General features: G+C 42.9%; 1 protein-coding gene across 7 annotated transcripts in view; it reads right to left on the reverse strand.

Moving 5' to 3' along the window:
* Positions 1-23,974, reverse strand: part of CCDC141 (coiled-coil domain containing 141) — a 114,767-nt gene that overhangs the window by 80,242 nt on the left and 10,551 nt on the right. For all 7 annotated transcript variants that reach the window (XR_014551221.1, XR_014551222.1, XM_083626022.1 and 4 more), the window contains 2 exons: positions 9,500-9,691; positions 2,796-2,904 (listed from right to left, as the gene is read on the reverse strand). Coding sequence is in view for 5 of the 7 variants with exons in the window: in XM_083626022.1 (XP_083482148.1) it covers positions 2,796-2,904; positions 9,500-9,691 (301 nt within the window). In the remaining 2 variants the exon portion in view is untranslated. The remainder of the gene's footprint in view (positions 1-2,795; positions 2,905-9,499; positions 9,692-23,974) is intronic.

Below are 23,974 nucleotides of genomic sequence, written 5' to 3' on the forward strand. Positions count from 1 at the left end.
ATGAAGGTATGCACCCATTAAAATAACGCTGTCGGGTTCTGGAATCAGAAACTGAGTTCTATAGTTCCATGCAGAGTGGCTTCAGCTAGAGCAGACAGGCCTGTAAAGGAGCACTGTTCAACCAGAGATTGTTCAAATCCGGACTGGCAAACACCCAAGCCATCTGATTTGACTGGTATAAAGGGTGTGTATAAGCATAATGGCTTGTGTAAGCCACAGTTCCTAGGAAACTGTGAGTTGCCTCTTGCCACCGATCAAGGATGGCTTCAGTTTTTCTGAAGACCATTGGGCAAGATACCATCCCTGGACTCTCTGTCTGTGCAGGTGGCGTTTGGCAGCAGGTCCCATGCCCAGACTGTGAGCCATTGGCATATATTCCACCATGCCAACCCTCAACACTGGTCCTGCACCAAGGCTTGGTCATCCCTGACAGACCTTGCTTCCAATGTCTTTGGCTCCTATCCTTCCATGTTCCAATGGTGCATCTCTGCTTAAAACTACTTTGACGGATACCATTTTGAGTGCAGGTCTCCAAAGTCATGGTAATTGTTTTTCCCAGAGAAATGTATGCCAAGATGAGTCCCACTAAACTAGGCCCAGCTGCCAGGTGGCTCAGCTCACGCCAATTGCAGGCTTCCAAGATTTGCTGGTGGGTGTTTTTTGTTTTGTTTTTAAATGTCCTTTCCCTGAAATGCAGTGTGCACTGAAATTTGGAACATACTTGTTTTCCCATGCAAAACTTGTCATAAATATTTGGGCTGAACACCACGAAGCCACGCTTACTGCATTGTAAAAATCCATCATTCCATTTCCTCTGGAATATACCCAATTGCATATTTGCGGCAGGCAAAACTGTAAAACTCATCCAATGTCCACTCCCCCGGGACTATTCGTTTCGTTTCTGAATTGTGGCATATTTTTGGTTCCGGTTTCAGATTGCTTTCCAGCATCAGGGCTGGTAGTCTGGAAGCGAGGCTGGCTAGTAGTTGAGCTGAGAGCTGGCAGGCAGGGTGGCAAGTGAGAATTCCTAGCACCTTACTCCAAACAGGAGGCCAGCCTGACCCTGTCTTTTACAATTACTTAGAAGGAAGCCCCAAGCTTTTTAAGATATGTTTCTGGAGACGGATGCTATCCTGCTGCGCTATGCAATTGTAATTACCCATCTCCTTTGGGATTGCAGCCAACCTACTATAAGTACAAGGAGTACTGAAGCTGGGGAATTCTCAACCCTTTGCTCTCTGCTAAAGCTCATGAAAAGCCTTTTGAACAGGAGGGTTGGGGAACCTCAATAGTATGATGGAGCACATGGACTGCTGGAGGAGGGGAGAAATCAGGCTTACGTCGTCTTCAACAGGCTCCACTATGGCTGCAGAAAGTACCTTCCATTTGATCTGAGAGAACTACCCTCATCTATAGATTTGGGGGAGGGCACCCTCATCTATTGCCCCATATGTTCCACACTATTGCTGAGGACCCTTAAGCCTCAGGAGAAGCTTTTGGGGTGCACACTCACGCCTCGCTTGGAGAGGGACACATCACTCTTGCCAGAGGCCTGAACTGATTTGCTGAAGAGGGATTTTTTTGCCCAGATCTCCTGCTGTTCCACACATTAAGCTTCTCCCTTTCCCACTCCTTCTCTTCTCCGGACCTCCAACTCACAGGAAGTCAGGCCACAGGTTCCCACCCACTATGATACAATAATCTTTATTGTCATTGTCCCATACAGAACAACGAAATTAAAAATCTACATCAAACATTCAAAAACCAACAAGCCTGCTATCCCAGCTATCCCAGCCTGCTTAGCCCCCTAAAAACTCTGATACCCCATAATTAAATACAATATACTCCCATAGAGACTACCTTACACTGCGTTTGAAACCAAAATCGCATTTGAATAGAAACTGTTTCTCAGGTGGCTAGTCCTAGTCTTTATAACCCTGTACCTTCTTCCAGAAGGCAAAAGCTGAAAGAGATCATTTTGTGGGGTGCGCACTATCCTGCACTATCTCTACAGCTTTCTTATGGCACCTGGAAGCATAGATTTGATCCAAGGTAGGGAGAGTGCACCCAATTATTCTCTCCGCAGTCTTTACAACCCTGGACAACATTGTTTTTTCCCTGACCGTGCAGCTCCCAAACCACACACACAGACCATGAGTTAATACACTCTCAACAGTACAATGGTAAAATGCCATCAACAGGTCCTTTGAGAGATTATTTTTCTGGAGGATTCTCAGAAAATATAACCTGTGCTGTGCTCTCTTCATCAGGTCTTTGCTGTTTTCTCCCCAGGTTAGGTCATCTCTCAACTCCATTCCCAGAAATCGAAACACTGAGACCTCTTCCACACACTTCCCCTCAATAATAAGTGGCTGAATATTCAATTTACATTTCCTAAAGTCTACAATAATCTTTTTTGTTTTCTTTAAGTTAAGGGGTATGTTGTTTTACCTGCACCACTCCCCCAACTGCTCAACTTCTTTCCTATGATAGACTACACTGAAAATCAGACAAGACTGGGCTCTAGGGAGAAATGGAACTGTTAAAAAAAAGTTAGGAAAGGAGGAGGGAGGAAAGAAATGAAAATAGATAGAATAAGGAAAGGTAGGCAAACCTTTACATGTTTGTAATTTCAAGTACTAGTAAAATTAGAACAGCAGTCCAGAAAAATTACTTCAGATTTTCACTTCCTTCAACAGAAGTTGTAAGCAGCATTTATCCATGACCCAATTCTAAATATGTAATAATTAGGAATCTTCTAAATTAAAGAAAAAGGGAGGAATACCCATCTGTACCTCTTGTATGTTGTTCATGCTGATGCAGGATTGCTCTCAGAGATTCTGGATTCTCAAACTCTTGGGAATTCCGCAGGAAATCTTCAACTTGGTCAATTTTGATTGCAAACTGTTGAAGAGCCAAGAAGGATGACAGAAAACACAATTTAGTTACACGTGACAACATACCAACTGAAAAGTCTCATCTCAGGTCTTAGCATACTGTAAGCTCTCGGAAAGGTGGGGAGCATTTACAGTGATGGCCCAGCATATCCTTCATCCTGCAATTGTCTTTTTGAGAATTAGTAGACTTGATCTGTTTTCTAGCTCTAACAGTCATGGCAGCCATGTGCACCAATGCTGGGGTGGGGTTGGGTAGGGAAGAAGACTTGTGAAAAAGCCTTGGGTTCTTTGGTGAAAACCACTGGAATGAACAGTGCTAGTGTCTGCTGTTCTGGCCCAAGGAGTCTAACCTAATGCACAGCATTGGACTGCATGTGTACTTCACTGCTGCCTATGAGGATCTCTTTGCAGAGCAAATGGCACTGATCACCCAATGGAAGGGAGGGAGGGAGGGAGGGAAATGGGGTAACTAAAGGAAGAACCTGTAGGTCTGTTATTGCTAAAACACATACTTTGCTCACAGACAGTCCCAGCTTCAGTCTCTGGCATCTCCAGGGAGGGCTGGAAAAGACTTTTGCCTGAAACTCTAGAGAGCCACGGCTAGTACTGAGATAGATCTACCAGTGGTCTGACCCTGTATAGGACAGCTTTGTCTGTTGATGTATTCAGTCCTGCCACCCTAAACAAGTAACCAGAGTTGTTGGATCTGATAGAAATGAGCATGCTTGGCACCCCTTGCTCACTAAGCTCTCAGCATTGCAAGTGCAATGCCTTATCTAGAGGTCAATCAGCACCTGGATAGACAAGATTAGCCAGTAGCCATCAAATAAACCATGATCCCAAATGCAATCATCTTGGAAGAAAGTCCCTTTGATTCCAAATGAGTGTACTTTCAATTAAGTGAGGCCAAAGAGGAGAAAGGAAAAGATTTGCCAGTATTCGCCATGCAGAACACAATGGCGGCCACCTGTGTATCTCTGGATGAGTAGGGGCCAGCCAATGTTTAAGGAACAATTGTAGCCCGCTGCCCTATTCACCCATTAGCCATCCATGCGGAGGTCTAATGCATGGAGAGGAAGTGGGACGGTGCTTTCTTGCTGTGCTCTTGACAACGGCATGTCTGCAGCTTCTTCACCTGTCTGGCTTTGTTCCTTTGGTTTCCACATGTGTTTGGCAGAGGTAACAAGCCAGCTATGCTCTCATAGGTTCCTTCACACAACTCAGAAGGGCGGAGCCAGCCAAGGATATGATGCTGCGACAGGACCAGAAGTTGTGGCCCCAAACCATTAGTCCTCAAGAATCAGAATACGACAAGAACCAGAGTGAACAGGACAACAATTAATATACCACTTAAAGCCAAACAGGCTTCTAAGCGGCTTACGAAGTACAAGCATTAACATTTAAACACCCATAATGAAAATTCAGGATAAATCCATCCTATTAGAATATAAAAAATATCACCATTTATAGCGAAAACATGCAACAAAACAATCTCTTTAAAATAACGCTTTGAAATTTAAAGCAATCCTTTTAAGATTAAAATAGGAAGCTCATCTTGAGGTATTTTCTGGACAGCCCTAACTTTTAAATCTTCATTGTCACAATACCCTTAAGGGAAGGAGCAGCCGGAGAGTAATGTAAGCCTCACAGGCTGCATCTAGCCAGCAAAGGCTTACCCCTCCTTGCATTGAACTTCTGCTGTTTAGTGTCCTTGCACCAATTAACGCATTAACGAGTCGCCAAATGGCAGGGGCTGAAAAGAGCCCTGAATCCTGGGGCTGTAAAGTCTAGCAGCATATTTATTATGTGGTTTATAGCACCACACGCATGGAGGGCTTCCACCCCAGTGATGTACATTTGTGGTGATAGCTGCTGCTGGCATGGAAGATACACATTCATTTTAGACAAATCATCATGAATTAGGGTGATTTTGAAGGAACAGCCAGACAGAGGCAGCTACTGTGTAGTTTTAACAGCCAGGATTCGGCTAACCCAGAGCCCTAGTGGAACGAACCTTCTGCCAGTGTATGGAAACAATTGAATACAACCTACTGCTTGAAGCAAATTACATTAACTTCTAACTCAATAATAAGCACATCAATTTTCCAATTTACATTCAGGAGGCAGAGAATCATAGAAGAAAGAACCCTGAAAAGCCACATACTCAAAGGCAGAAGGTAACAACAACAACAACAACATGTTTATACCCTGTCTTCTGGCTCTACCTAAAACCAAGGAGGCTGACAACCCATACAATTACAAAAAGACAAAAATATAAGCCACTCCATCAAATCCAACCGAGAACAATGCAAATCGTAACACCTAGCAGCAAGATAAACAAACAATCAAACAAAATAAATCACATCAGTATAAATACTCAAGCCACATCCAGCTCAAAATGCCGCCGGAATAGGAATCTTTTAAGCTGTTTCCTGAAGGAGAGGTAGAAGAACAGCAGACAGAACTTCCTGAAGATGTAGTTCTATAACCAAAGGACCACCACGGAAAAGATCTCACACATTAGCAGCCATCATCCTATCCTCAGAAGGAGGAAGGACATACAGCAGGACATCAAACAATAACTTAAGCAAACGGGCAGGTTCTTATGGGAGCATGCTGTCCTTTAAGTACCCTGGGTCCAAACTTTTTAGGACTGTAAATATCAAAACAAATACTCAGAACTGCACCAATTGTTAACTAATTGTGAACCAATAAAGTGGCCTAAGGACATGTATTGCTCCAGGCAGTGAGTACTAGCCTATAACCTTGACGTTCTGGGTTAAAGGCTGTTTCCGAATGGCCTTCAAGGGTAGTCCCACATAGAGTATGCATCTAAGATGGAAATTGGCAATGCATGCATGCCTCGGACCTAAAACATGACTGACAGGCACCTGACTAGATTTTCCTAGCCATTTTACTATAATAGCATTGCCTCCTATTGTTTGGGGGTGGGGCTGGGAGCTGGGGTACGCACGTTGTGTGTGTGTGTGTGTGTGTGTGTGTGTGTGCATGCATACATGCATACACACACACACACACACACACACACACACACACACACACACAGTCCAGCCTGCCAAATATGGCAGGGGCAAAAGGAAACGGTTTTTGTTTTTTGTTTAGTGAACTTTAGAAGTTTGTATTTAAGCAACACGCAACCTTGGCATCATTTTTGCTCCTTTCTAAATCTCACGCTGCATTTTAAGTAGGGCAAATATCCTGTGGGCTGAAACTGTCGGAGCGAAATAAATAAATAATCAAGCAAATCTCAGAAGTTGGGGATGCAGAAACTTCAGACGAAATTAAGAAAGATGATGAGAAATAAGCCTTCTGCTCTGCCTGCTTTTCCTCACATGTTCCATCCTGGGGTTTTTTTAATGCTCTTTACGATATAAAACAAATCCATTATCCTTCAATGTTTGGGATTTGACTTCTGATTTTCATTAAAGAATATCCTAGAGATGAGGCTTGCACTTTATCACAATAAAACAAAGATTACACATAATCACATTCTGTCATTTAAAGCAAAACATTTCAGTGAGAATTTTCCAGTATTTCCGTTTTAAGTCAATATGACATTTCCCATTCGCCCCTCTGCTTGGATGTTTCAGGACACGAGGCCTGATCCTTGGTCCCACTCCCGCTGCCTCACAGTACTCTGAGAGCAAAAAAACAATGTTCTAACAAACTGTCTGCTAGTCACTTTTTTGTGTTCTCCTTAGAGATATTTGCTTCAATCCAGAATTGCAATGGCGGGTGCCATAAATATCATCTGGGAATTTACATATTGCTGCTTTTCCTACACTGGGTCATGATTCAAAGCTGGGTCAACGACTAAAGTATAACAGAAAGGTGGAGATGAGAACTTGCTCTGCTCCCCAAGCCAGAGAAGAGGCAAATAATAATAATAATAATAATAATAATAATAATAATAATAATAATACCCCACCCATCTGACTGGGTTGCCCCAGCCACTCTGGGCAGCTTCCAACATATATAAAAACATAATAAAACATTAAACATTAAAAACTTCCCTATACACGACTGCCTTCAGAAAGTTGCTTATTTCCTTGACATCTGATGGGAGGGCATTCCAAAGGGCGGGCCCAACTACCGAGAAGGCCCTCAGCCAGGCTCCTTGTAACCTCACTTCCCCGCAGTGAGGGAACCACCAGAAGGCTCTGGGAGCTAAATAATTTCTTTTGAAATGAACTTAATGGGCCATTGGGAAGGGAAGGGAAGGGCAGGGCTGGTGTGCATAACTAAGGGAGAGGGGGAAAATGATAGACCTGGCTAATGTACATTTTCAGCATCAAACAAGCCAGGATCTTTGCTGAAGCTTCTTCATGGAAAGGATGCAACTTGCAGCGGATAAGCAAAGCATGTCATTGTTGTTTAGTTGTTTAGTCATGTCCGACTCTTCGTGTCCCATGGACCAGAGCACGCCAGGCACTCCTGTCTTCCACTGCCTCCCGCAGTCTGGTCAGACTCATGTTGGCAGCTTTGAGAACACTGTCCAACCATCTCGTCCTCTGTCATCCCCTTCTTCTTGTGCCCTCCATCTTTCCCAACATCAGGGTCTTTTCCAGAGAGTCTTCTCATGAGGTGGCCAAAGTATTGGAGCCTCAGCTTCACGATCTGTCCTTCCAGTGAGCACTCAGGGCTGATTTCCTTCAGAATAGATAGGTTTGATCTTCTTGCAGTCCATGGAACTCTCAAGAGTCTCCTCCAGCACCATAATTCAAAAGCATCAATTCTTTGGCGATCAGCCTTCTTTATGGTCCAGCTCTCACTGCCATACATCACTACTGGGAAAACCAGCAAAGCATGAGGAATGCTTAATCATTCTTCTGCCCCATTTCCTTTCATGCAGTGTCCAACCTCCCCACAGCCTGGTTGCAGGGAAATAGCATAATGCTGGAGGGGATAAAAATGCTTTTCTTGTTCAGTTCAGATTGCTTTCTCCCTTCTTCTGTTACTTTGCCAGGACTGCTCCTCCCCCAGCACAAGCAGAAGCAGCAGACCACAATCCCTGGCTTAGCACGGTGTCCAAACTAGAGGCACTTCTCAGTAGACAGGGTCACTTTTGAACAGCTTAGCTCCCATCTGCAGTGGCCACCTGCCATTTTAAGTTACCCATAATGTAATGCCCTGGGCCACTGAACTATGAAATGTATTAATACGTCTGTAGTTTCAGTAGGACTATGGCTTGCATAGATCTATGGGTCAGGGCACTGGATTTTGGGTAACGTAAGGCGGCAGATGGCCACCATGGATGGGAGCCAAGTTTAGCTCCCTTTCAAAAGCACTGCCCCAAATCCATTACTGACGCATTGTTAGAACCATGCCAGGGGGCCTGAAGTCCGATGCCAGTCCCAATACCACCTCTTACTTCTTCAAATCTGTTTTGTAGATCGTAAGCCCCTTACAATATTATTTGTAAAGAACCATACGCAGGCATGTCGCTATAAAAATAAATAAAACTAGTATTTAGCATTATCAAGGCAAATTTGAAGACTCCTAAACAGGTGAAACATATAAGGAATACAGAAGGAATCAGAAATGGCTCCTAAATAATACCCAGGAATCTAGGGTAATTTCAATAAGCGGAGTGAGTATTTTTAAAGAAAGGAACCACCCGTCCCTAAATTGTCACAGACTTTCAGAAGATGCAGCATCTCAAGCTGAATTTGGAGGCTCTGTCATTCCTCAAGGTGACTCCCAACACATCAATAACCTTTGCAGCCATCTAATTTTACAACATCTATATGTTTAGATTATCCTTAGGTAAGATACCACAATACTGGAATACTTTCCCCAGATATTTTCACTCCAGATTTTGTCCTGATCGTTCCCTTTTCAGCTGAAGCGGAAGCACACCTGATTTTATCTTACATTTCTTTCTATTGTAATGGAATGTTGTAAACAAGGTATGACCTGTTTATTCAGCATTCATCCTGATTTGCTTCCACAAAGCTTATGGAGGAATTTGACTATGTCTGATCTTTGGCATTCGTTCTGATTTATTTGTTGGGCAAGTACACAACACTGAACATTCATTGTAACTTGCTTGTGGGGTGTCTTTCTGTCAATCATTCATCTATCCTACACTTCTCAATGAAGTTCCTCATCAATTTCTTAATGGCAAAAAGACTGTTTTCTAAAAAAGCAAACAAGTGAATTTATCTTGCCAGGGCGACAGGATGCAATTTAATCCACTTTAAGCGGTGTAAACCTAAATTACTGGCACATGCTTGAATTCTCCCCGCAAAAGATTTTTCTTTAGAGTTAAGTGTTACAGAGAATGACCCACTTTCAAGCTCACCATAATACAAACAAACCACTAAACAGTCATGGATTTCATCATGCTTCGGGATCTTATTTAAGTTCAAGCAGTGGTGATTCTCCCTCAGGGCAAGTAAGAAGAGCTCTGCTGAATCTGACCAAAGGGCTTCAAGGTCTAACATACCAGCCCAGTGTTTTGTGGGTTAGTTGGAATGGTGTTTCGTTGTTGTTTTCTTAACCAAACAAACTGAAATATATTGTTGTATATGTTACTTAAAAAATAATAATTTTACAATTATTTTTTTCTACATACGAACCTCCAGCGCATTTTCAAAAAAATCAGAAGTCAGCTCCAAAAGTGCCTTGCGCTTCTCCAGGACAATAACAAGAGAATCCCATGCATCTCCCATGGTTTCTGCCATAGCATCATACACCTGGCTTTTATCTTTGGCTTCAGCTGCAGTCTTGTCCGCTTCACGTAACAGGTCCCAGACTTGTTCTTCCAAAGGCTGAGAAGGGAAGGACAGAGAATATGAACCGATCAGAAATTAAATTCTTAAAACACCATGGACGGCACCCCGTTTCATTGTATGTGCAAGTCTTGTTGTCAACAGAGCTCAAAATTGCACCAGTAAATTTTATTTGTTGGTTTTTCCAAGAATGTAAACCTGCTTATACCTGGTGCTGAAAGCTCCTGGGAGGAGGGCTTAGGCACCCAGACCTGGGGTAGCAATAGGAGGCCTGATGTGCTCTTTCCACTCACCTAACCTCAGTAGGAAGGGCACCCACTGAGGAACAGGTGGCCCTTGATATACCCTCTAGATCAGGCTTCCTCAACCTTGGCCCTCCATATGTTTTTGGCCTACATCTCCCATGATCCCTAACTAGCAGGACCAGTGGTCGGAGATGCTGGGAATTGTAGTCTCAAAACACCTGGAGGGCCGAGGTTGAGGAAGCCTGCTCTAGATCTCAATTGTTTCTTTACCTGGGAAACAATTCAATGAAATGTAATAGAGAGATTGGAGTCAATGGGACTTGTTAATCATGGACAAGTTTCATTCCAGTGCTTTCAATGGGACTTGGTTATAATTACATTTTGTAAGATTCTGGCGCGAGAGAACCAGAACACCACTATTATTATTATTTTTAAAGGTGGCATGTCTCATTACCATATTTATAAGTTGCAGTATATTAGAAAACATGCACCTGATTTTTGTGGAAGGCTCCCAAGGTGGTGTAGCATGGGTTGCTAGTGTCCAGGGCAAGTAAAGTATTGCGCCCCCAAACTGGTGTCTCCATGTGACGCTGTGGAGCAGTGGCAGGACATGTGTGCGCATCTCCTCCGACTGGGGTGCCGCTGCCACTGCGAGTCTCGCTGTTTGCCAGCCTCCCCTCCCAGCGGGGGTCACCACACAGCCGAGGGATGACAGGGTCCGTCCTCTCCTAGCTACTGCTTGGCATGCTGCTCAGGTAAGGCAGGAAGGGAAGCACCTTCAATTGGATTGGCAGCTGCAGAGGTGAACCCCTAAAAAAAATTGTGCCCAGGCCAATCACCCCGGTAACACACACCCCCCCCATGCTAGGCCCCTGGACTGCCACAAGTAAGCAATTGCTTTGTCTGTTGCGGGAAGTGACTCAGAAATTCAATAAACTAAGCCGAACTAGACAGAGAAACCAGTAGGAGAACACTTCAATCTCCCAGGACATTCTATACAAGATCTCAAAGTAGCTGCCTTATTACAAAAGAATTTCAGAAATAGATTGGAAAGAGAAGTTACTGAATTGCAACTTATTACCAAACTTAAAACCATGCAGAGACCTGAATTAGACACATTGGATTCTTATCTCATTATACATGATAAAGCTATTTTTAGCCATCTCACCTCTTGCTTTTTCCTATAAGACCAATTGCAGTCGTTAACAGTTGACAACCAACAGTCTCTTGTCTTTGTCACAAGTAGGTCTCCAAGTGACTTACACTGCAGAACATCTACATCTAAAATCTGCATCATATGCTCAGAATGGTTAAAGATACAGAAGCTCTGTCCTCCTTTGCATTTGTTGTTGTTGTTGTTTAGTCGTTTAGTCATGTCCGACTCTTCGTGACCCCATGGACCAGAGCACGCCAGGCACTCCTGTCTTCCACTGCCTCCCTCAGTTTGGTCAAACTCATGCTGGTAGCTTCGAGAGCACTGTCCAACCATCTCATCCTCTGTCGTCCCCTTCTCCTTGTGCCCTCCATCTTTCCCAACATCAGGGTCTTTTCCATTTAGTTACAGTAATACCTGCAACAGTGAAAGGTGTTAGGGAACACCCTCTAATTTATTCATTGTTCAAATTGAAGTAGTCTGTAAGTTTGCTTCTGAACAAGTCCTTTCACTTTCTGTTCTTTTACTGTCTTTGCTATAAAGAGTAACAAATGCTGCATGTTCTTTTCATTTTAAAATCTTCAGAGTGTCTCCCAGAGACCTGATTTATGTTTGGCTATTTTCATCTGGAGTCTTTATCGTGACAATGGATGAATGGAGTGCCAATTTCTGCTGTTACATTTGGTGCTGCTATCAGTAAGAATGTATAATGAAATGAGGAACCTGTAATAGGCAAATTAAAGTCCAGGATAACTCATTCTCCTGATACAGACTGTAATCAGAACCGAAGATAGGAAAATCTGAAATTCTCCTGACAGAGGCTGAGCTGAGAATAGGAAATAATAGAACACTAATTCATCATTGCGCTAAACTCAGAATCATAATCTCCCGGTTTCTCCCAAGACACCACCCACCGTTATCCTCTGTGTCGGTGATGGGTTGCATCTGAATAGGCTGTTAATCTGCCCTTCTTCAAAGAAAAGCTTTTGAGAAACACATTTCAGAAAATAATGGAACTATTATTCCTTAATTAAAAAGAGAGATTAATAGTTGTCAGGGGGGGGGAATGAAGAAAGGGTCACTAATTAATAATTAGCATTTGAAATAGGAATCATGCGTAAACAAACACAAGTAAATACAGAGTTCTGTGAAGCTGCTACAAAGATTTCCTCTGAATATTGTTATCTGTGGGGCATTAAAATGTACTGGAAACAAAACGCATGTTCTTAGCGTTAGTTTGACCAAACTGCAGGAGGCAGTGGACGACAGGAGTGCCTGGTGTGCTCTGGTTCATGGGGTCATGAAGAGTCGGACACAACTAAACAACAACAAGCATTAGGGGTTTCTCTGGTAACTTTTTTGGATAATAGAAGCATTTGTTTCATGGGTGCTTCACTTGTCCTTTGGATCTCATGATGAGGACTAAGTCTTGCCTCCCCATCAGATCTTGGGGATGAGTAGGATGATAGGATGAAGATATTGAAGATTTACATGAGCTTTATCGTGTATCCCCAGTGCTATTTTTCTAGAAAAAGAGGTGCCGAACTCGCCACGAATGCCTCCCTCGTTCTCTTATAATGGCAATGGCGCCCACCTGAGAGGTGCCAGAACTGAGTTCTTCAGCAATGTCTAGGCAACACAATGACCATGTACATACGCAATAGACAATCTTTTATAGAATTCCTTCAAACCATAAGAAGTCCAAAATGAAATCTTTAGTCTCAAAGTCTCTGAAAATCTTTAAATGAAGTGAGGTACCAGACTTTGAACAGTGAAAGACAAGCTGTGAAGCTTTGTGTATTCAGCAAATATAATGTCCAACACTAAACAGTGATTCCGGATATTGACTACTGTTTCATAGAATTCTTCGTCAGTGTGGTGGGAGGATATAAAATTGCTTCATAAACCCATCTTATTTCGAATGAATGTATGTAAATGAAAATATCAAATGCTGTGGAACAGTGCTCATGTAATAATGTAGTCACTGCTACTGAGTTCTGGCAAGTTCCGGCTGAAAAAAAGCCCTGACTATGCCAAAGACCACCAAGGGTTTAATAAAACTCCAACCCTGAGTTTGCTCCCTTGACTGCTGCTTCTCGTCACCATTTTCTTCCTCCTTGCCTTCAATTGCCCACATTGGCTGTGGCAACTCCCATGTTTCTGCCATTTACTTATTGCAGAAAAATAAAGGGAAACAAAAATATTCCACTAAGGACTGAGCATACGCATTGGCCATGGAATGGTGGCTGCCAAGAGCAGGCTTGCTCAAAGTCGGCCCTCCAGGTGTTTTGAGACTACAAATCCCTGCATCCCTGACCACTGGTCTTGCTAGCTAGGGATCATGGGAGTTGTAGGCCAAAAAACATCTGGAGGGCCAAGAGGAACCAAAGAAAGTCAGGAGGAAGGAGGGGAAGAGTGTTCCCAGCTGATTCCAGCTTGCTGAAGGGATTTGCCTATGGGTTTGTGGACTTCCAGGCAGTGCCAACTTTTAGAATCATTCATAGAGTGAAGTCACTCAGGGAGAACTGGGTGTATCGTATTGCCTAACAGAATGAGATGTGATCCAATCAAAGGCCTTTGGCAGGCCATTCTAATCCAGCCTCATGTCCAGCACCTTCTGGTTGTAATGCAGAAATAACAGCACTGGCCAACCTTACAGGGCTGCTCTTTGGATTACTGTGCTAATGTTATCAAAGCACTTTGTACATGGGAAAGCGCTGCATAAATTACAGTGATGACTGTACTGATTATTGTTGTTTGGTGCATTCATGTAGTTAGTAAAGGTTAAGGGACCCCTGACCATTAGGTCCAGTCGTGGCCCACTCTGGGGTTGCGGCGCTCGTCTCACTTTATTGACCAAGGGAGCCGGCGTACAGCTTCCGGGTCATGTGGCCAGCATGACTAAGCCACTTCTGGCGAACCAGAGCAGAGCACGGAAATGCTGTTTACCTTCCCACCGGAGCGGTTCCTTTGACATGCTTTCGAACTGCTAGGTTGGCAGGAGCAGGGACCGAGCAACGGGAGCTCACCCCATCGCGGGGATTTGAACCACCGACCTTCTGATCAGCAAGTCCTAGGCTCTGTGGTTTAACCCACAGCGCCACCCGCATCCCCTTTCATGTAGTTATTTTATTTAAAATTCAGGTGCTGCCAAGATTTTCTACGAACCAGATTAGGGGAGGGAGAGATGGGATCATGAACATGCTAGTGGGGGAAAGGGTCCTTCTATTTGACCTACAATTGCAGGCTGCTTTCTGTCTTGTTCAGCAACCCAGGACCAGAGACTCCTAAATGTTCTGTATCAGTTGCTATATTTCTCCCCAGTGGGATATTTTTATTTCTTAATATTTATCTAATATCATTTTAAATTTTATTTAATTAATATTGTATATCTTAATATTTATTTCTATTATCCATAAAGAGAACTATCTTCTCACACTGCCAGAAGGACTGATGACTTTATTATCAGAGATATTTTAAAAGAGAGGGGAGATTCCATTGCAAGGGCCTTTGTATCTCTGTTATCATTTCCTAGCTGAGGAATTAGAAAAGAATGTACTTTATTATTACAGAACCTTCACAGGTAGCTCCACTGAATGAATGAATGAATGAATGAATGAATTTGCTTGCTTGCGTCAAATAGAGAAGGGCCATAATGTGTGGTAGATAACACATTGGTTCGAAAATGTTTGTCCTCCAAAAAGTAAATTTCCATGGAATGAAAAGGCTGCTGAATGATACAGAATACCTAATCAAAAACCTGTGCATTCAGAAGTAAGTCCTGTGCATTCAGAAGGAAGCTCCAGCAAGTTCAAAGGAACTTACTCTCCCAGGTAAGTGGGACTGAAGGCTTAATATTTCTATTAAAAACACTGAACATTTGTACTCCAGTCCTTCTTGGTCTGGTCCTTACTGGAGCAGAACAAAGTCCATTTTGTTCAGCATTCTGTTTCTAACTTTGAAAAGCCAGAGACATAAGAATGCAAAATAAAAACACAAAATACATAATAAAGCAAATGAAAGTAAAACAAAACAATAAACTCCTTCCAGCAGATACATTTCAAAGGCCATAAAATGTTAATCAGCCCAACGCCTGGTTGAAGAGAAACGTTTTTGCCTGGCGCCTAAAAATATGTAATGAAGGTGCCCGGTGAGGCTCCTTGGGAAGAGCTTTCCACAGATGGGGAGCCACTGAAGAAAAGTCCCCGTTCTCATGTTGCCACCCTTCAGACCTCTCATGGGGGAGACCTTTGCAGGCCACAAAGGTGATGGCCTTTCCCTGTTGTTTGTCCCCAGTGCTTGATATTAAGAGATATACTGCTTCTGTAAATGTACCGTATATACTCAAGTATAAGCCGACCCGAATATAAGCTGAGGCACCTAATTTTAGCACAAAAAACTGGGAAAACTTATTGACTCAAGTATAAGCCGGTTCACCACACCACAAACTTGGTGATGGCGGCAGCGGCGGAGGAAGAACAAGCAGCCCAAAAGGGCTGCTTTTGGGCTGCTCGTTCCTCCGCTGCCACCAGCAGCGGCAAAGGCAGAGGAGGAGGGAGGAGCAGCCTGAAAGGACCCTCACTCAAGTATAAGCCAAGGGGAGCTTTTTCAGCATAAAAAATGTGCTGAAAAGGTCGGCTTATACTCGAGTATATACGGTAAGTTGCATTTAGCTATCATAGTTAGTAGGCATTGACAAACATAACTTCTATGATCTTGTGCAATCGTTGTTTATTTAAGACCATCCAAGCAACTGCCCATAAACATTTTTGTAGCAGTGAATTTCACGTTTAATTGTGGCATCTGTTAAGGCAATTATTTATAAATACTTGGCCAGGTCTACCAGAGAGTCATAGAAAACTTGGTATAGATTGCCAGCAAAGGATGGCAGAAAAACAAAGACCGTGCATGGGTTACATATCCATCAATCACCAGACAGAGGGCCCCCTTTAAAAAGCACCCATGAAGCTTGGTCCTAAATGGAGCAATGAAGTCTTGTCTGACTACTGAGTACCATTAGACTCCAGCCACGTTATGAAAGTGGCCTGTGATTATTTCGGTTTTAGGCATTCCTCATCAAACAATAAAAAATACAGATTCACCATAATAAAAAGTAGTCTAGGCTATCCATTCCGCATTGACAATGGTTGTTATATTATGCTGGTAAAATCAGCGTTTAAGCTCCCAATGTGCTATTTCTTTCTGATGCTGCTAATTATGCTAATAAATTTGTTTCTAAGCTTCTGGCATGCTGAATCTCAATGAGCAATTTGTTTTTTAATTGGAAGCTATTTGCCAATAGGTAAATGGGCGCGCTTGGCCATTATGCTTCTCCTCTTGTTGGGCAGAACAGCCTATGAATTCAATAAATATATTTCAAGTCAGCCAATTCGTTTCCAATGCCAGCTGTTCCTCTTACCATTCATTACGTTTTGCGCACAGAGCAAAGTCTATCGCTGACATTTATGTGGTTTTGAAACAGGACCTAGGTATTGATTCACCCAGAAAAAAAAGGATCTTGGAGCCATAGCTAGCTTGTCCACAAGAGGATTTTAAAGGCCATTCTCCGTAAGAGATGCAAGCATTTGTTACAGTGTATATTCGCTCAAGGGCAGGCTCTAGACACATTTCAGACTAGTATAAATGGAAAGGGCGCTGTAAATACTTTTACAGGCTGTTGCTCGATATTCCATGTCTCCGCAATTTGCTCTCCAGTGCAACAAGCAGGTCTGTTAAGAGTGCCAGACAAGGGGGGGAAGGAAAAACCAGTTGTGAGAAAGAGAGAGCAAGACAGAAGATTTTATTGAATCACTAAGTTCCCAAGATATTGCCTATGATCCTGTTGCTTCAGTTCATACAAATACAGTGGTACCTCAGGTTACAGACACTTCAGGTTACAGACTCCGCTAACCCAGAAATAGTACCTCGGGTTAAGAACCTTGCTTCAGGATGAGAACAGAAATTGTGCTCTGGCGGCACGGCAGAAGCAGGAGGCCCCATTAGCTAAAGTGGTGCTTCAGGTTAAGAACAGTTTCAGGTTAAGAATGGACCTCCAGAACAAATTAAGTTCTTAACCCGAGGTACCACTGCAGTATATTTCATCCAGGGGCATGTCCTGTGCATCTTTTGGCAAATCCCTGTATATGTGTAGACCAGGAGTAGGCTACCTAAGACCCGGGGGCCAGATCCGGCCCAATCGCCTTCTCAATCTGGCCCGCAGACGGTCCAGGAATCAGCATGTTTTTACATGAGTAGAATGTGTCCTCTTATTTAAAATGCATCTCTGGGTTATTTGTGGGGCCTGCCTGGTGTTTTTACATGAGTAGAATGTGTGCTTTTATTTAAAATGCATCTGTGGGTTATTTGTGGGGCATAGGAATTCGTTCATTTTTTCCCTTCAAAATACAGTCCAGCCCCCCACATGGTCTGAGGGACAGTGGACCGGCCCACGGCTGAAAAAGGTTGCTGACCCCTGGTGTAGACTCTCCAAGTGTCTGTATTTTCCAGGTTTGGTCTTGGATTTACAGAAGCCGCCCTGGTTTCAGATTTGATCCCAGAAGGCCCCACTTTTCCTTAGGATGTCCCGAGTTCCATCAGAAAAATGTTGGAGGGTATGGTAGGTCATCCCTATTTTCATCGGGAAAATGTTGGAGGGTTAATAGGGTTGCCATATTTTGAAGAGAGAAAAAATAGGACACATTTGCCAAGTGCTACTTTTAACTATAGATTGCTATGACAACTCTACCCATGAAAAAGAGGGCATGTCCTGGAAAAAGAGGACATATGGCAACTTTAAATGACATCTGAAGGCAGCCCTGTATAAGGAAGTTTTAAAAAAATGTTTAATGTTTCATTATGTTTTTATATATGTTGGAGGCTGCTCAGAGTGGCTGGGGCAACCCAGGCTGGATTCTAGACACATCAAAGGAGTGTTTCAGGCGCTGCAAACTTTGTGTGAGAAATCGGGTTAGCAAAAAACGTAACTCCACAGCACCATCTGGTGTCACAGTGTTAGAATGCATAAACAATGCATATAAAGTGTTTTGTCCTTTGCCAGTGTAGCTGAGTCCCCAGTCAGATGGGCGAGGTATAAATAATAGAATTTTAATATTATGGAATAGGACACCCCTGTTTTCATTGGAGAAATGTTTGAGGGTATGATATATGTGCAAAGTACAAAGTCTCTGGAAATCATGAGAATTCATGAAAGCTTTGAACAGTCAGTTATTTTTCACTGCATTGTGCTTATTATTCCTTAAAGGGGGTATGAGCAATTTGTTTTGAGAATGGAGGTATTATGCGATGTGTATATCACTCCCGAGAAAGACATCACAAAAATATATTGGCTGCCGTTTCTTTCTGGAAGACTGCGCAAAACTTTGTACATATGTCTGCTTGTGTTACTGTTTTAAAGGAAAATCTATCCTGTGATCTCTGTGACTGCCATGAGGCCTAATCTCTTTATATTATATTTTTGTAAGGAAAATTGTTATGAATGGCCCCTCAGTCCTACCTGTGAGAACAAAAACAACTCAAAAAGGACTGGGGGTGGACTGGCTTTCCAATCAAAATATTCTGTGGAGGGCCTCTGTACTGTCCCTGCTTTCTATCTCTTTCCTTCAGACTGTTCCTTCCCCATCACGACACCTCCTCCCCCATTAGGTTTTCCACACACTCAACCCTGGAAAACATTTCTCTAGCATACATGTGCCAGTGACCACTGATAGGGCCTGGACTGCAATTGCTTAAAATATCTTTACAGTACAGAAGGCCATCAGGGGTCACATTGCACAGCGATAACATAAGCTCCATCACAAGGTCACTTGGACGTTATCCTAAGAGATCATTTTCCAGGTTCACTGTCTGATGCTGCAAGCCATTTTGTTATGGCTTGTACCACAAGAATTTAGTTTGCAAGCTGTGTGAAAACTCATTATCCTGGGCAAGCCAACTCGGTATGCAATATTGTAGTGTGAGCACAGTCCGGCACACAGTTACGATTCCTTAAGCCTATTTATTTCATTCGAGTCCAAATTTAGGCCAAAATTGCATATGACACAACACCAACCTCCTTGCTGCCTCTCCGTCTCCCTTTCCCTCCCAGAAAAAAATCAGCGACCCACCTGGTGGGAAGTAAGCATAGCGGCTCCAGCCCATCTTGTAAGCCGCTTCTGCTAGAAATACATAACTCAAGAGCAAATATGTTCAGAATGCATATTTAAATACACATTCAGATCTGGAAATGGAGTGGAATGGCCCTGTGAGTGAACCAATGTGAAAGTGGCATGGATCTGAAATAGGCTGGTTTTGGTATCCTTACATTTGTCACACCTAAGCACAGTAGATAGTTGCACTGTCACAGAGAGTACATTTTATGTTATAACGGACAGCTATCTACTATGTTTGAGGGCTGCTGCACAGTAAGGTATATGCAGATTAAAAGTCTGCACTTTTCACCGTCCAGCATATTTGATGTTTTATCGTGTTTTTAATATTGGGAGCCACCCAGAGTGGCTGGGGAAACCCAGCCAGATGGGCAGGGTATAAATTATTATTGGATAGAGCAGTGCCTGTGACTGCCAGGGTGCCCACAAGTACCTGTTATGGCACCTGTGAAATACCTCAGTAAATATCCCCTCAAAAATACACCGTTCACAAGAGACTGTTTGCTTCTCTTGCTTTGTTCTTGTTTACAATCGGCTCAGCCTCTTCAATCTTGGACGTGCCCCCTTAAACGTGCCCACTGGGTGCCACAATTTGATGTCCGCTCTCTCTCTTGACCTGAACGGAGGAGAGGTGCAAAGAGCAGGAGGGAAGAAGCATGCCTTCACCATTTTGTGGTCCTCTCTTTTTTTCCTGCTCTTTCAGATGCAGCAGACGCTTCGTGTTACGCCAGTGCCCGCGGCAGCCATTTTGTGGCATGTGCCCAAGAGCCCAAAACGTTTGGCAACCGCTGAGCTAGAGGTTTACAGCCAAACACCATCACTAAGTAAAAATTACTCAGACTCCCCGGAATATATTTGAGACCTATATGGACGTGAGGGAATAAAATAATGTTATCTTAACATAATGGACACTTTCACTTCTGTAATGGGGGTGGGGTGGGGAGACAGCGTTCTGTCAATTCTGTCACAACACAGTGAATAAAGTGGAAGATGAACACCCCCGCCTGGAAATGCTAGGGACTGTACATTGATATAGAATCACAGAATTGTAGAACTGGAAGGGACCCTGAGGGTCATCTAGTCCAACCCCCTGCAATGCAGGGTATGTGTGAACTATGGCCCCTTCTCTGTTAAATGTGTATGTAATATATAGTCTCCGTGTTACATGCCTTTAGACCAGCAGAAACTTTTTTCCCCCAGTGACCACTTGAAAACTATAAGTGGTCTTGCTGGACCACCTAATAATCTTCCCCCTCCTTTAATACTAACCTCATGGTCAAAATTTGTGCCGTATTATAAAAATCATGGGCCTTAAGCCTGGCTGCCAAGAAAGGCCACTGGTTAAAAAGGTGTGTGGGAGAAGGAAGAGAATGATTAAATGTATCAGCATTACATTATGAATATTATAGGCCCTAGGCCAGCGTTTTGCTAGGCTGGTCAAAATGGCTTAATCTTCCTTGTCAGGGGGAAAAAAATCAACTGTGGGGCCCAGTATAGATATTTTCAACTGTTCTTTCCACAGTCCACCTGAAAGGATTACCAGAGGTCCACAGACTTTGAGCTGAGAACCTCTGCTACAGACGGTTCTCTTTCCATGCAAAAAAACCCACAATAGTATATGCTACATTACAATATTGTCTGATATTGCTTCAAACCATATAATCATATAACCATATAATCATTTGCTTTTCTTGCATTTGCCAAGATTCTTTGAAACAACTGAACCTTAACTGCACTTAATTCTCCTTTCTGCTTTGGGCTGCTTTCCAGAAGAGTGGCATTATGTTGTTATTAACGTTTCCCGAACTGCTACTACAGCTACAGAGTACTAAAGATACTAAAACAAAACCCATTATTTTTATTTTATTGTGTAAATCCTCCCTAAAAAGGTTAGTAAAGGAAGTTTTATTGAGTTGCAAGCTGAACTCTGAGGAAAGCTTCCTTATCGCGATCACTGATTCTGCATACTGAAATAATATACTGAAATACAACTATATGAGAGACATAGGGAACAGATGCTGCGTAATTAACGTTTCTGTGCAGAAAGGGTGCTTGCAGCAGTGAAAATTAAGCATGTCTCTTGTTGCTTTCCCGAATCTAATTCGGAGTCCGTAGCTTCTCATGCTGATACATCTGTTTTAAATAAGGGATAAGATATCTAGTGGCTGAGATGTGGGGCCAATATCTGTATGCCACATCAAGCTTATTGCATCATTCACACTATCCATTTGCACACATGCTCGGCAGACTGCTCTCTCATGTCATCCCTCTGCTAAATTCCTCTCCTAACTGAGCCCAGAGCAGTTTAAGTCTACCTATACACCCCCCACAGACTTTCCCTGGGAGTCAGTCCCCACTGGACTCAGCAGGACTTACTTCTGAGAAGACATGCAATACGATTGAGCTGAAAGCATTGCATTTATTTTAATAGGAATCTGTTCCTGCCGCAGAAGTATATAATGCCTGCATTTCATTCTGGAAGCAGAAACATGATGCACTTCCGCAAGTCTGGCTTGGGTAAGGTTGCCCTATTTCAAAGCTCGAAATTCCGGACACAAAACATTGTTGAGCCTGGACACTATTTCCAACAGACGAATCCCGGACATGTCCGGGAAATCCTGGATGTACGGCAGCCCTAGGCTTTGGGGTGCATTGTGCATGAAACCCTGAAAAATTATTTTATTACAGTGGTACCTCGCAAGACGAATGCCTCGTAAGACAAAAAACTCGCAAGACGAATTCGTTTTTTGAGTTGCTTCGCAAGACGAATTTCCATATGGGCTTGCTTCGCAAGACGAAAACATCTTGCAAGTTTGTTTCCTTTTTCTTAAAACCGTTAATACCCAGGGAATCCGTGCTTCGCAAGACGAAAAATTCGCAAGACGAAAAAACTCGCAGAACGAATTAATTTCGTCTTGCGAGGTACCACTGTATTATTTATTACATTTGTACAATGCACTTCAGCCACAGATCTCAGGGTGGCTCATGACATAAAAGCGCAATATAAAAAACGCAAAATGCATAGTAAAAATAAGAACAACAAAAAAACCAATAATTCCCCCCCCCCATACACAACACATTAAAAAGGGCCCAGATTGGGCCCTTTCTGGATGCTGCCCATCTTAGGATCCAGTGGGATGGATGGATGACTGGCTCAGCTCTGGCCCTGTTCCACCCCACTGCGGAGTGTTACACTGACTACCATTGGTGGTTGCCTGGCAACAGCTAGGGTAGCAAAGCCCAGCACGGAAGGGTGGAAGGAAACCTCCATCACAGCCTAACCTGTTCTCCCCACTCCCCACTCCTCTGACAGCATGGATTGAGGGACAAGATTGTTCTGCTTGTATTGGTCATTTCTGGATAAGAGAGGTGATCCACTGTCTGTGGCATCATGCCTCTGAGTACTAGTTGCCAGAAACTACAGGACGGTAGAATGATGTTGTTTGAAGGCATCCCACAGACATCTGCCCAACCATTGTGAGAACAGGATGGTGTACCAGATAGGACATTGGCCTGGTCCAGCAGGTTCAGCTTATGTTCTTACGAAGTTAACAACAGAAACAAAATCAGGAGCGAGGATTTCCTTTATAGCAATCTCTTTGTGAAATGAAACGTTCTTATATAACCTCACAATAAAAGTCATTCTTATAATTATAAGAGCCCTTCATCCTGCTGACGAAAACATCCCATAAGGCGGGGGGGGGGGACCCAGACTTTCAGCTTTAGTGGCAATGTGAAGCACCTCTATAATTAATATATGGAAATAACCTTTAGCACCAAGATTAACAGATAATATACCAAGAGCCAAAAAGTTCATTTAAAAGAAATAAAGGTGACAACTCAAAGGTTAGAGCTACTGAGAGGCCAAATATTCCTTTTTTCAAAAGGCAACAATTCAAAATTAAAAATGCCGAAGAGAAATATTTTCCTGTTTTGTTTCCCCCTTGAATATTTGCATATAAATTACCGTTTTGCAATTTCGTTTCAACAAATGGAGCAAATAAAGTAATTAAGAGCTATCAACATGCATCTCAAAGAATGAATACCAAATTTTATGTCTGTCTGTCTCTTTCTCTCTCTTTCTTTCTTTCTTTCTTTCTTTCTTTCTTTCTTTCTTTCTAGAAAAGTTAGCCCTGCATAGTTCCAGGTTCTCCAGTACATTTCACTGTGACCTTTATTATGACAAAGAACAGGACTTTGGCAAGCGATCAAGAATGTACGGTTGCGTCCACATGGATCTTCCAGAGCTTGGTCCAGATTAATCACAGAGCAGGAAGTACAACAAACAGCTTTCAAAGAACACCTCAGCAATGGCTGGCATGGTTCTAGTATTAAAGGTACATGTTTCGTATCAATGCACCTGTAAAGTATTCTCACAGGGGATAAGATCATCATAAGTTCTTATTTCTCAGAACTGCCTGTGTCTGTTATGACACAAAAGCATTGTGAAATGAAAGAGAAAACACAGAGAAAGTTACAGCATAATCCTATGCATGTCGGTTCAAAGAAGTAAGCCCCAACAAGTCCAATGGTAGGTGTCCATAACGTTGCAGCTTTACGTTATTCTTAAGTCTGATGGAGCTCATTGGGAGAAGATAGCAACCGCTAACTTAAAAGCCATCGATTTCAAAGGGACGAAAGCACAACTGTCTCTGGAGCCAAATGTCTTCCTCTCCCCTGCCACAGCCCAGTTCAAAAATATGAATCTAAGGTGGGCAAGTTACAAAGTAGGACTTTTTTGTATTAAATTCTTCTTACT

The sequence above is a fragment of the Podarcis filfolensis genome (genome assembly GCF_964270895.1).
Source record: "Podarcis filfolensis genome assembly, chromosome: 1".
NCBI classification, from domain to species: Eukaryota; Metazoa; Chordata; class Lepidosauria; order Squamata; family Lacertidae; genus Podarcis; species Podarcis filfolensis.